This window comes from Mandrillus leucophaeus, unplaced genomic scaffold (assembly GCF_000951045.1).
Source record: "Mandrillus leucophaeus isolate KB7577 unplaced genomic scaffold, Mleu.le_1.0 Scaffold469, whole genome shotgun sequence".
Taxonomy (NCBI): domain Eukaryota; kingdom Metazoa; phylum Chordata; class Mammalia; order Primates; family Cercopithecidae; genus Mandrillus; species Mandrillus leucophaeus.
The window spans coordinates 1,153,747-1,167,577 of NW_012105020.1; the positions used below are offsets into that span (position 1 = coordinate 1,153,747).

General features: G+C 44.2%; 1 protein-coding gene across 2 annotated transcripts in view; it reads left to right on the forward strand.

Annotated features, from left to right (window-relative positions):
- SERPINE2 (serpin peptidase inhibitor, clade E (nexin, plasminogen activator inhibitor type 1), member 2) overlaps positions 1–13,831 on the forward strand; it is a 75,459-nt gene that overhangs the window by 47,289 nt on the left and 14,339 nt on the right. For both annotated transcript variants that reach the window (XM_011995061.1, XM_011995062.1), the window contains 3 exons: positions 43–323; positions 3,635–3,862; positions 9,992–10,189. In XM_011995061.1, the coding sequence (XP_011850451.1) occupies positions 43–323; positions 3,635–3,862; positions 9,992–10,189 (707 nt within the window). The remainder of the gene's footprint in view (positions 1–42; positions 324–3,634; positions 3,863–9,991; positions 10,190–13,831) is intronic.

The following is a 13,831-nucleotide window of genomic DNA, read 5'->3' on the forward strand; positions in this document are numbered from 1 at the left end:
CATTTAAATATAATTTAAATATTTTTTAACTTACTTTTTCAGGTCGTCCTTGGCGGAAGGAACCATGAACTGGCATCTCCTCCTCTTCCTGTTGGCCTCTGTGACGCTGCCCTCCATCTGCTCCAACTTCAACCCTCTGTCTCTCGAGGAACTAGGCTCCAACACGGGGATCCAGGTTTTCAATCAGATTGTCAAGTCGAGGCCTCATGACAACATCGTGATCTCTCCCCATGGGATTGCGTCCGTCCTGGGGATGCTTCAGCTGGGGGCAGACGGCAGGACCAAGAAGCAGCTCACCACGGTGATGAGATACGGCGTGAATGGTGCGTGTGCACGATTGCTCACTGGCGGGGCCTTTGCCTGAGTCTTGTGACCGCAGGGTTTGTGGCTTGGTTTTTGCTGACAGCCCCAAGAAGCAGAGCAGCCAGAAGAGGTTTCGCTGGTGCCCCTTGGGGCTTGGGGTCAGTCTTTTCTAAAGAACAAATAGCGTGGCGCTGGCAGTTAGGAGAACTAGACTCTGGTCCCTTTTCTGTACTTTCGGAGCTTGGGGTCTGTCACTAGGTCTCCCTTCCCAAGGCTCCAGCCCTCATTCCTGCAGGGGACACTTCCTGGCTCACCACCTCCATGGCGCCCAGGGCTGAGTTGCACTGTGGTTGTAGGTGTGCTTGTAAAGCATGTGAGAGGAGCTGGGAAGGGGTGGCTGTGGGGGACCCAGGGGCCTTGTGGTGGTGGAGCCATCCTGCGTCCTGATTGTGGCGGTGGCCACACAAATCTGCACAGACCCCCCTCCCCAAGCCTACAACAGGAGTATATGGAAAATGAGTGAAGTCTGAATGCACCCTGTGGACTGACCTGATGGAAATTTCCTGATGCAACGACAGTACCATTGGGAAGACTGGGTGAAAGGCACGTGGGACTTCCCTGCATAATTGTTTTGCCATTTCCTATAAATCTATAATTATTTCAAAATATAAAGCTAAGAAAAGACTTGGAACCAACCCACATGCCCATCAATGATAGACGGGATAAAGAAAATGTGGCACATATACACCGTGGAATACTATGCAGCCATAAAAAAAGAGTGAGTTCATGTCCTTTGCAGGGACATGGATGAAGCTGGAAACCATCCTTTTCAGCAAAGTAACACAAGAACAGAAAACCAAACACTGCATGTTCTCACTCATAAGTGGGAGCTGACCAATGAGAACACATAGACACAGGGAGGGGAACATCACACACCGGGGCCTGTCGAGGGGTGGGGGGCAAGGGGAGGGAAAGCATTAGGACAAATACCTAATGCATGCGGGGCTTAAAACCTAGCTGACAGGTTGATGGGTGCAGCAGAGCACCATGGCACATGTATACCTATGTAACAAACCCGCACGTTCTGCATATGCATCCCAGAGCTTAAAGAAAAAATATAGATAGATAGATAGATAGATAGATAGATAGATAGATAGATAGATAGATAGATAGATATGTAGCGAGAGAGAGAGCTAAAAAAATGTTTTAAAGTAAGGCCCAATGAAAAAGGTTTAGTTTGATTTAACGAAAAACCTTTCTTAAATGACCCGTTTAACTGCACGAGCTTCATCCTCTGGCACTGTTTTGCTTCAGCTGAGGGGTCTTGCCCAGAGCTATGTCCTGTCTGCTGTCTCCCTGACTGCAGCTCGCAGGGGAGCAGGACTGGCTCTCCCGCTCTTCCGGGCCACCAACACCCTCTGTGACCTTGCAAAAGTCACATTCACATCTAGGTCTGCTTACTTTGTTGGAAACAAGGGAGTCTTCCTGCCCATGTTCTTCCACCCAGGCTGGCCCCAAAGTTCTGAGAATCTTGACTGCACTGGCATCGTCAGCTGGAGAGTAAGATCAGGGAGGTGGCGATTTGTGTCCTTCAGTGCCTCGCTCTGCACCCACCTCCAACTCTGCTCAGCGTGGCCTCCAGGGCTGCCAGCACCAAATGCCTAATCTCACTGCTCTGTTGATGCAGCATTACACTTCTGCATGAGTTTGCAGTTTGTTCACCTGTTGGAAGCATAGAAGGACTAAATACTTGGAACACACTGTTCTGCCCCTTGCTTGGAAGTTCAGAAAACTCTTGGTGATTTATAACTTCGTGGCAAATCACTGCTAAAATTTATGGCCTTTCCTAGTGTGATCCAGGCCGTGTCGGCCGAGACAATTCCAAAATAGCAACTGGATTTTTGTTGTTTATTTTAATGCTGAGCCACACTGATTTTAAGCCATTATTTCTGAAGTTCTAACAATATTGGCCTGTTGGCCATCCACCACTGCCTCACCCCTACCCCAAAAGGGCCAGGAGCTGGCAATTGGCCTTGGAAGTGTCTTTCAGCCTCTAAAGGCTGCCGTTTTCTTAATTGTAGAATGGGCCTGCACCGTAGAACAATTGTAAGGTGTGGTCATGAGCGTCTAAGAGAGGGCCATGCACTTTGTAAAGTCCTACACACGCCCCTCTTTGTGGGCCCTGAGAAGATGGCCCCACCCTGTGTAAAGGGTCTGAAGAGCATGTACATTCGCGGTGACAAATCGGCTCTTTAGGGGACCATCAAGGTGACCCCAGCAGGATGTTTTAGGACAGTGTCATTTTGAAGAGACCCCAAGCGATGAAGAAGGATCTGTAATTTGAGGTCTCTGTAGAAACACATTGCATCCTTATAACTTATTTGCCTCTTTTTCACCCTCTCAAACTAAATGGAGCATGTATGAATGGCTCATGTAAAATAAAGCTTATATTGCCATAAAATTAATCTCCTTACTCTTTGAGCTTGATACCAAGTAAAAACCACATTGTTCTGGATGGTGGCACATGGTAATTTTTTATAGTCTTTCTAACACTTATTTTATTCATTTTTTTTCCAAAATAGAAAAAACGAAATTACATTGTTAAATCTTTGGCAAGAAAGGAAGTAGCGCTTAATAATGTTAGACAAGAGAGAAAGAATTAGGAAGTTCGCTTTGATTTATTCCCCCTTGGCTATAGAACTGAGGACTGTACCAGCATTCATACTGATCTGGTGCCCAGAAAGGCTACCATGAGAATGAGGTCTGCATTGGGAAGGTGGCAAGAGCACGTGGAATATCCCTGTTTTGATGCAGAAGCACAATTGATTTTTGAGAGCTTCAGTGGTTAGACTTTAACCCCATTCTCTCCTTTTCTTAAGAAATAAGCCCCTGAGAGGACAGAGACTTAGTTTCTTGCTACTCATAGCTATCCTGTTTGTACTGTTCTTTTGTTTTTATTTTTGAGACAAGGTCTTGCTTAGTCACCCAGGCCGCATGCAGGGGTGCGATCATGGCTTACTGCAGCCTTGATTTCCTGGGCTCCAGCGGTCCTTCCACCTCAGCCTCAAGTAGTTGGTATCACAGATGTGCTGCCATGTCCAGTTAATTTTGTATTTTTGGTAGAGACAGGGTTTTGTCATATTACCCAGGTTGGTCTTAAACTCCTGAGCTCAAGCAGTCCACCCACCTCAGCCTCTCAAATTGCTGGGATTACAGGTGTGAGCCACTGCATCTGGCCTGTACTGTTCTTACTTGCTGCAATATAAAAGATTTTTAAAACTTTTCTAGATTCTTATGGAAATACTGCTGTATTTTCTGGTTTCTCTTTTAGGAGTTGGTAAAATATTAAAGAAGATCAACAAGGCCATCGTCTCCAAGAAGAATAAAGACATTGTGACAGTGGCTAACGCTGTGTTTGTTAAGAATGCCTCTGAAATCGAAGTGCCTTTTGTTACAAGGAACAAAGATGTGTTCCAGACTGAGGTCCGGAATGTGAACTTTGAGGATCCAGCCTCTGCCTGTGATTCCATCAATGCATGGGTTAAAAACGAAACTAGAGGTGAGTGGCCACAGTATGTCATATGATTGCATAGTTTGTGAATGAAAGCATGAGTTAGACTCCAGGGTTCAAAGTGGCGTCTGCAAGTCCAATCCAATGGCCTGTCGGTTGAGAAACTTCTGGACCCAGGGAAGCTCTGTTCGGTCTCCCACCTTCCCCTTCAATCTGCCATCGCTCACTGTGCTCCTGGGGGATTTTTCTCCTGTAGTTTGGGCAACAGAACAGAATCCAGCCCCTCCACTGTCTCCTCTCCTTGCCGTATCTGGTCTCCGGCGTCCTTGCCCACCAGGCTCTTGTCAATTTGGAAGGTTTTCGTGCTCATTCCTTCCTGTTTTTGCATCTGCCTCTCCCTTTACCTGGAATGTCCTCCTCATCCTTCCAGATTGATTGATCTCTTTGCCTTCCAGGCCTCTTGCTTCTGCCATTGCCAAAGACATGGGTACCCTGTTGTCCGTTATGATTAGCATGCAATTACAACTTTTACACACCCCTTCATTACAGCCCTTTCCACATCTCAAAATGATTACGCATTTGTAGGTATCTCTTCTCCCATTAAATAAAGTAGAGTCTAATGTTGGTGTTTTAAAACTTAATTTGTAGGCCAGGCACAGTGGCTTATGTCAGTAATCCCAGCACTTTGTGAGGCCGAGGTGGGTGGATCACCTGAGGTCAGGAGTTCGAGACCAGCCCAGCCAACATGGTTTATCCCATCTCTACTAAAAATACAACAATAAGCCAGACATGGTAGCGGGCACCTGTAATCCCAGCTACTTGGGAGGCTGAGGCAGGAGAATCGCTTGAACCCAGGAGGCGGAGATTGCAATGAGCTGAGATTGCACCCCTGCACTCCAGCCTGGGCGACAGAATGAGACTCTGTCTAAAACAACAGTAACAAAAACAAACAAACAAAAACCTTAATTTGTAACCTGGAGGTCCAGGTGGAGACATGCAGGAGGAGCTGTAGGTCTGAAACAACAGGAGAATGTGAAGCCTGGGAGTACAGACTTGGGACCCTTTTTCCCTTTTTTTTTTTTTTTTTTTTTTTCTGGAGACAGGGTCTCGCTCTATCTCTTACGCCAGAGTGCAATGATGCAATCATAGCTCACTACAGCCTCAACCTCCTGGGCTCAAGTAATCCTCCCACCTCAGCCGTTCCAGTAGCTGGAAGTACAGGTGTGCACCACTACGCCTGGCTAGTTTTTTTTATTTTTTGAAGAGATGGGGTCTCACTGTGTTGCCCATGCTGGTCTTGAACTCTTGGGTTCAAGCAGTCCTCTCGCTTCAGCCTCCCAGAGTGCTGGGATTACAGGCATGAGCCCCTGTGCCTGGCCATAGAGCCTTTTTTCATAGAAGGGAGATAGTCTATAGGGAGAAGAAGCCCAAAGACGAAACCTAGGGAAACTGTGGCCTTTCACGGTGTGTTTCTTAAAGTGTGGGTACTGGTGTCCCTGCAGCAGAATTATCTGGGCTGTGTGTTGAGAAGGCAGATCCCTGGAGCCCAGCCCACTGCATTGGAATCTCCGAGGGAGTGGCTGGCAACTCCCAGTCTGCCTCTGCCTCCCATCACCATTCTTACACACCCAAATGTTGGAGACCCATTAGCAGAACTAGTGAAGGGGTGGGCAAAGAAGGCTCAGGGAGGGTGGAGGAGATCCCAGGTGACTTGGGTAAATTCGTGGCGTCCCTTCTTAGTGGGACCTGGACCATGCAGTCTGGGTGCCCTTCCTAAAACCATAAACCATCAGGAGGCCAGCACATATGAGGGTGTTCAGTGGAGTTTCCAGGTGTCTGGCATCTGTAGGCTTGTGAAGAGTGGTCGGAAGCAGACGCCCTCAGGACTGGTTCTTGGTCCTGACTCTGTGGCTGGAGCTGTGTGACTGTGACATGTCATTTTGTCCTCTTAGTCGCTGCCTTGATCTGTAGAATGGTAATATTAAACCACATTAGTTAGACCATGTGGCAGTCTTCAGAGCACTTGGAGAAAACCCCTACGTGTGCTGGGAAGAGGCATGGAGACCCCTGCAGCGCTTTGCAGCCCTGTCAGCCCTAACTCCCCTGTTTGTAACAGATATTTTTAACACTCTCTTTACTATTCTGAAATGAAATTCATACATCATATTACCCTATGCACACACACACATTTTTAAAAATTTGAGACAGTGCCAAACTGTAATACAAAGGAAAACAAAAGAAATGTATATATGTAGTTCAATAGGTAAACCCTTGGGTACAACTACACTCAAATACATAATAAAGTAGTCAGAGTCTCAGAATAATTGTGACTTGACAGCTATAAAAGCAGACAGACAGGCCTGTTGTACTGGTGACTCATAAACATGAACTTTGTTACTATTGCTGATGCAGTTTTTCTGTAACGGTGCAAGACTCTTGATAAATTTCTGAACAAAACAAAGCACAGGCTCTGCTTGATTTGCATGGGAGTCACATTCCTGGCAAATTCAGCATACATGAAAAGGATCCAAAAAAAAAAAACCCACCCTGTGTTTACACATGAAAAAGAACGAGGTTCTGGGCTCGGATAATTATAAGTAGGTGTCCTACCAATGCAGAGATCCAGTGGGGTATTTAAAAGCCATGGGAGAAGCAGCACAATTCTTCACTGGATGGGACTGTTTTGAACATTGCAGGACAGATAGCATTTCTGGCCACTGGCCACTGCCCACTCAATTAAAAACATCCCTGCTGATTTCCAAAACTGCCTTTACCTGGGGGTGAACTGCCCCCACTGAAAGGTACATGACCACATGGTAGAGCTCAGAAGTGACTTGGAGCTCAACTGTCTGTGTCCGGAAGATTGCTGGGTCTGTCTCACGGAAATGATAGTTCCTTCCCTACAGGGAGTGGGAGAGCCCAACACACAGGCCTTTTGCAGTACATCAGGGATGGGTCTGGCCTGTTGGCCTCTGTAGCCTCGGCGTCTCATCCTTGTTCCAGCCACACATGCCTCTTCCCAGTCCCCTTACTCACCATCCTGTCTCCTGTTGGAGAACCCCACACATACAGTCCTGCTGCCTACAGTGCTTTCTCTCCCTCTTCCCTGGTTAAGGTTGACCCGTTTCTCTACCATCCCACAAGTGGCAGGCATGAACATTTAAAGCACACGTTCTGAATTTGAATCTCGGTTCTGCCACATACTACCTGTATAACCTCGGGCAAGTTATTTAACCTTCCTGTGCATCAGCATTCTCATCTGTAAAATGGAGAGATGTAATAGTGATACCTATTAGAATAATTCTGACAGTATTAAGGCTGGTGTGATGATATGAATAATACATATAAAACATTTAGCAAAGGGCCCTGCACTTAGTAAATGTTCAGCCAGTGTGAGCTATTTTTATAGCCATTATCTAAGTCCCATCCATCTCAGACCTCGCCGACTAGGTCAGGTCACCCTCTTCTTATCCCTCCATAGCCTTGAGTAATTCCACTTTAAGGTATTTATTAAAATTGCAGCTGTATACTTTTCCAAGTTATTTTATGTCAGCCTGCACCTCTCTAATTCATAGTTTTTGAGGCCAGATTTCCTTCTTGGTTTCTTATTTAAGAGAGTACCAGGCATGTGGTAGGTAGGTAGGTATCCAAGGACGGACAGATGGACGGATGGATGGATGGATGGATGGATGGATGGATGGATGGATGATAGATGTCTATCTGTGGCAGTTACTGATGGCAGCTTTCCATGTGCCTCTTTGCCTCTATGCATTTTCTTTTTATTTCTTCATGTCCCCATATTATATCTTAGTCCTCCCCGGGGCAATTGGAGGCATTATTTGTCTCTGTAAAAAGGGGCTAAGAACATTTCTTCAGACACTTATTGAGCACTGCCTGTATGCTCAGTGTAGTGCTAGGAGTAAGCAAAAAGTGAACGGCAGAGTCTCGGGCAGGTCTCAGTGTAGTTGGGGGAGGCAGACACATTAAAATTAGCTAGAATAAAATACTGCAGGTGTCATGGTGGGCCAGGCACTGGGCTTTACAGAAATCGAGAGCAGAGGCATCTCTTAGGAGGTGACGAGGATGATCAGACAAGATTTAGAAGTCCAGGGGACCATTGAGCTCTGTGTTAAGGGCAAGTAGGAATTGAACTTGGTAATGTTCCCAGCAGAGGCAAGAAACAACATTCACTATTGGGAAGTCAATTACGAGCTTGCTAGTGGGATGTCATAAAGTTCTAACTTCGTTCCCACAGGACAGCGTGTGTTTGCAGCCAGCCTTGTGCTGAGTTGAATGATGGCTGTTTATGGCTTAGGTATTTTCCTTCCTTGTCCTGACTTAAGGCAGTGTTGGTGCCCCCTTGTGGAAGTAGTGAGTGGTGATGGAACTGTCTTAGCACACTGTGGGAAACGTCAGTGTTTATTTACCATGACTTATGTAAACACTTGTTTATTGTACATCAGAATCCTCTTGAGTTTCATTTAAAAGGACTTAATGCTCTCACCCCTGAATTAGATATTCTCGCTTCTTCAAAAGCTATTGGTTTTACTCTCACCATGTAAAGTAGTATAACTTGCATTTATAGTATGCATTTATATACATACACACACACACACATATATATTTGAGCTAATAATGCAGTGAACTAAGTTTTAATAGCTTTGGGCATTAGTGATCCCTGTTTAAAAACACACACACATACAGACCCACACTTACACAACTGAACCTTCAAAGACCTCAGAATAATTGTGAAGCTACCTGTATAATAACTGTATAATAAAAGGAAGCTAACTGGAAGACCAAACCTTCAGCCACAGGTAGCATTTTGGAAGACTCTTTCAGCCACGGGTAGCATTTTGGAAGCATCCTGAAATGATAAGAGTTGTGTTCACTCCTTCACTTCTGATACAAGTAAGATGGACCATTCCCAACATCTTGTAAAGAGCATTTTCCTCTAAAAGTAGGAGTTCTAGGACAGGCCTTATTTTTTCCTGTCTTTTTAAAGATATACTTTATTTTATTTTGTGTTTTTTTAGAGACAGGGTCTCATTCTGTCACCCAGGCTGGAGTACAGTGGTGCAATCATAACTCAACACAGCCTCGAACTCCTGGGCTCAGGCGACCCTCCCACCTCAGCCTCCCAAGGAGCTGGGATTACAGGTGCCTGCCACCATACCCAGCTGGCTAATATGTTTTTAATTTTTATTTTTTGTAGAGATGGGGTCTAGTTCTGTTTTCCAGGCTGGTCTCAAACTCCTAGCCTCAAGTGATCCTCCCTCCTCGGCCTCCCAAAGTGCTGGGATTACAGGCATAAACCACTGTGCCTGGGCTTTATTTTATTTTTCATTGACCCATAACAATTGTACGTATATGGTGTACAGTGGTAATGCTTTGATGCATGTATACAATGTGTAATGATCAAATTAGAGTAATTAACATTTCAGTTACCGCAAACATTTCTCATTTCTTTCTGGTGAGAACATTCAAAATCCTCTCTTCTATTGCCTGTAATATTAGCACCTTGCTTCATGCCTGATCCATAAACAAAGACACTGATTTTTTGTTTCCATTCTTCTTTAAGCAGTTATGAGGCCTTGTGATATCCAGAGATTCCAAAATAATGTTTGACGTTTCTAAAATCTTAAGAGAAATGAAGCATTCACCCTTAATAACATACAGGCTGAAGTGTTTATTTTTGACTGGGATTGAATTAAACCAAATGGAGCAAAACAGAACAAAATTGCTTATCTTGTACTGACCAGAAACCCTTACTACCATTTATTGGCGCAAAAAAAAAAAAAAAAAAAAAAAAAAAAAGAAAGAAAAAAGAAACAATTCATTATCAAATATAGCTTATTTGGATGAGTAAGATTTTTTTAAAAGCATGGACTTGCAGGGAATTGATAATAAAAGAATTCCTTGATGAAAAGTTTCGTAACCCCTAGCTAGGGGTTTCTAAAGTCTTCTCGGTTTCTCTTTTAACTTCTTTTTAACTTTAATATTTAGTGGGGGAGAGGGAACCTAGAAAGTACAAAGGGGTAGTTTTAGAAGATTCTCTTTAACATTCCTTAAAAATCCTTTGATTTTTCATTCTACTTGATGACAACTGCCATTTGCCCTCAAGCCGGCCACCAGTCCTGAGGTTATTTTTCCCTTGTTTGTTCTTTGGCTTCACAGATATGATTGACAATCTGCTGTCCCCAGATCTTATTGATGGTGTGCTCACCAGACTGGTCCTCGTCAACGCAGTGTATTTCAAGGGTCTGTGGAAATCACGGTTCCAACCTGAGAACACAAAGAAACGCACTTTCATGGCAGCCGACGGGAAAACCTATCAAGTGCCAATGCTGGCCCAGCTCTCCGTGTTCCGGTGTGGTGAGTTCATGCTCGGCAAGGCCTGTTCTAAGATATGCTGGCGGCAGAAAGGCCCTTGAGTGCTTTAACTTAATTCAAGAGCAAATCTAACTTTTCATCTTTTAAAAAAGTGGGAAACAGAGCAGGGTGCTGAGAGGCAGGATTTTTATAAAGCTCACGTAAATCTGTGTTATGTACAAAGGTGACTATGCATAGCATAATATGCATAATGTATGCATATGTTATGTACAAAAAGTATTAATGCATGGCATGTGTAGGCTTTTTGGTTGAAAACTTAAAGACGAAAGGACAATTCATGAAATAAGTATAAGTGAGCAGTAAACCTATGAAGGCATCAGCAACTCATTAGCAGTCTTACATTACCAAATTAAAAATTGGATTTCTTTTTTACTTAGCAGATTGGCAAAAATTAGGAAGGTTGATAAAATCCCTTGGTGGCTTTGGTGGGGAGGAAGCAGGACCCTTGGGCACTGTTTGTGGCAGCGATCTGTGGTCTGAGGACTTCCTAGGGTCCTGGCTCTGGCAGTCCCACTCCAGGGAATCTATACTCTGAACATAAGCACACACTGACAAATAAATATAAGCCAAATACAGATATATAGTGGAATGTATATGTGATCATGAGACTTAGATTTATGTAAGTGAAAAGATTATGCAATATATGGTTGATTTCAGAAAACAAGATACAGAACAGCAGATGTCAATCTCACGTGTAAAATTCTTTATATTCACATGTCTATAGAGATAGGTCTCAGAGGATGTTCAGTAAAAAATGTTAATGGTAGGATTTCAGAAAAATTATTTCTGAATTTGAAAAAAAAAGTTATCTGAGATGGAGTCTCACTGTGTCACCCAGCTATGGTGGCACAAACATGGCTCACCACAGCCTTGACCTCTTGCACTCAAGCAGTCCTCCCACCTGAGCCTCTCATGTAGCTGGCACCACAGGCATGCACCACCACAGCCAGCTAATTTGTTTACTTTTTGTACAAATGGGGTTTTGCCGTGTTGCCCAGGCTAGTCTTGAACTCCTGGGCCTAAGTGATCCACCTGCCTTGGCCTCTCAAACTACTGGGATTAAAGGCATGAGCCACCGCGCCAGGCTCAAATGAACTTCTAAATTCACTTTGCCTGGGATATGAGCAGGTGGCCGTGCTAGCGTTTCAATGAAGTGATTTTATTTTAGGTCAATCTTTTGTACACACTTTACAGTCCATAAAAAAATAAAATAAAAAGTGAGGGGGCCCTCATTTACTGTATGTTTCTCTTGCTGAAAAAAAAAACAACAAGTTAATAGTTCAAGATTAAAATGCAAGGATTCCGTTAACATTCCTATGGAAGATTTCAAAATATTTTTTTTTACAGAAATGTAACATGCATTTCTTGAGTAGACAGGCTGTTCTCAGAGAGTTACATGTCACGGTAGCTCTTCATTTGGAAGCTGATTTGCCTAGGATATATGTGTGTTTTATAGAAAATAATGCACAAATACGTTCTTATTGTCAAAGATTTAAACTCTACAGAACCCCCATAGTGTGTTGGTATCTTCCCTCTTTCCGTGATTCATGCCTTGCTTCTTCACCCGCTTCCACCCTGCCCTGGGCCCCCTTGCTCTCTGGCTTCTTGCTGCGTTGGCTGGTGAGAGCCGGCAGGTGATAGGAAGGACAGAGGAGAAAGGGGTCAGGGTATTTACTTCCCAGGCCTCCGCTTACGGAGTCATGGGCCAGCTGCATTCCTCTACCAAAGGTTTCGGCTTCTGCCAGGGGATGTGCCCAAGAGCTCTTTCTCATTGGGTCACCACCCCCTCTTCCTCCCTCCCAGCCCAAGGCTAGCCATGGTGCCCACCGTTTCTTGTCCAGGGTACTGTCCATCATGTTTCTCTGTATCCTGTCTATGCTTTACAAGTGGTCCTTCATCAAATTCTGCCTAAATGGCCCAATTTGATGTCTTATCTGTTTACTTTCTGCCCTGACTGATCTGTACCTAATTCAGACCAGAATAAGAAAGTCCCCTGCTCACTCCTTTTCTCATTCCCTCACAAGTAAACATGGCGAACGGCTTAGCTCACCCTTCTCAACCTCCTTTCCATGCCTGTCATCGGGTTTCACTGAGGAACCTGGAACTGGACGCGACTCTGTTCTGGGCCATGCAGCAGAGCGTGAGAGTGTCATAAGTTCTCTGTTTTCTTGCTTTGGCCAAAACCCAGCTTCTCATGATAAGACAGGGAAGGATTGTCTTGACAGGGCTGTGAAGAAAGTACTACCATTTACAGTGACCCCAGGTGGCTGTTCGTTTCCGTTTCCACAGACCGTCCGTCACTTTCTGCCTGTTTCCTCACGCTGACCTACAGGAGTGGCCTGGCTCAAACTGCTCTGTCCAAACCCACAGGGCCCAGGGTGCCACCTGTTGGATGCTTCCTGGGCCTCAGCCATGCCTCACTATTCCGGGTCACTTTGCCAAAACATTGTCATTCAGTTTATCTGCCTTCTTGACTGTTCTCCCCAAGATATCATTAAGGGCTCTGAGAATATTTGCTTGATCACAAAAGGAGAGTGAACACTAAGAAGAAAACCTTTCTGATTTATGCCCCATAAAGTAGAAGCACTTCAAGGGTAGAAACTTTTCTATTAAGAAAAAAAGAAGCCTTAAAATCATTTTTAGTAGAATTCTATTTCATGCTCATTGCAAAATCCTCAGTATACCTCAATATATATGTGGCAGAAAGTAAAAGTTCCCCTAAAATGCTGTTTCCTTGGATAGAAATTCCTATTAAGTATCAAGTATATCATTTGAGAACCTTTCTAGGGATATGTAAAATATGTCTATGAAACTTTTTGCATACATAGGATTGTACTGTAATTTCTATTCTATAATCGGCTTTCATTAGACAGTGGACAACTTTTTGTGCCAATTCATAAGGATTTACTTGATTCTTTTATCAGCCACGTAATATTCCATAATATAAATGTATCTTAATATCCTATGGAAGGCCATTTGCTTTTTTTCTATAATAGCACTGCAGTGAGTATTCTTGTACATACATTTTTCAATACTTGCATCAGTAAATTTCTACAGGTAATTTCCTGGAATAGGAATGAATGGCATAGGAATCTCCAAGTCAGTTGTTACAAATGTTTTATGGTTATGAATTTAGACATTTGATACTTTATTTTGGAAAAAACCCCACAAAGAATAACATTTATATTTCCATCTTATTTTCTCCTGAGTTTCCAGCTCATACCTGTCTGTTCACATTACGTCTTAACTTGGTTGCCTACTGAATTCTAGTCGCGTAGATGAAACTCATTTATGCCAAGCACCGTGGCACACACCTGTAATTCCAGCACTTTGGGAAGCTGAGGCAGGAGGATCCCTTGAACCTGGGAGTTCAAGATGAGCCTCGGCAACAGAGTGAGACCCTCTCTCTACAAAAAAATGTTTAAAAATCAGCCAGGCATGGTGGTGCTCACCTGTGGTCCCAGCTGCTCAGGAGTGTGAGGTGGGGGGATCACTTGAGCCCAGAATGTTGAGGTGGCAGTGAGCCCTGATCACATCACTGCTTTCCAGCCTGGGGAACAGAGCAAGACCCTGTCTCAATAAATAAATATACGTATTGCCCTTGCCCATTTAGTTCTCAACCCA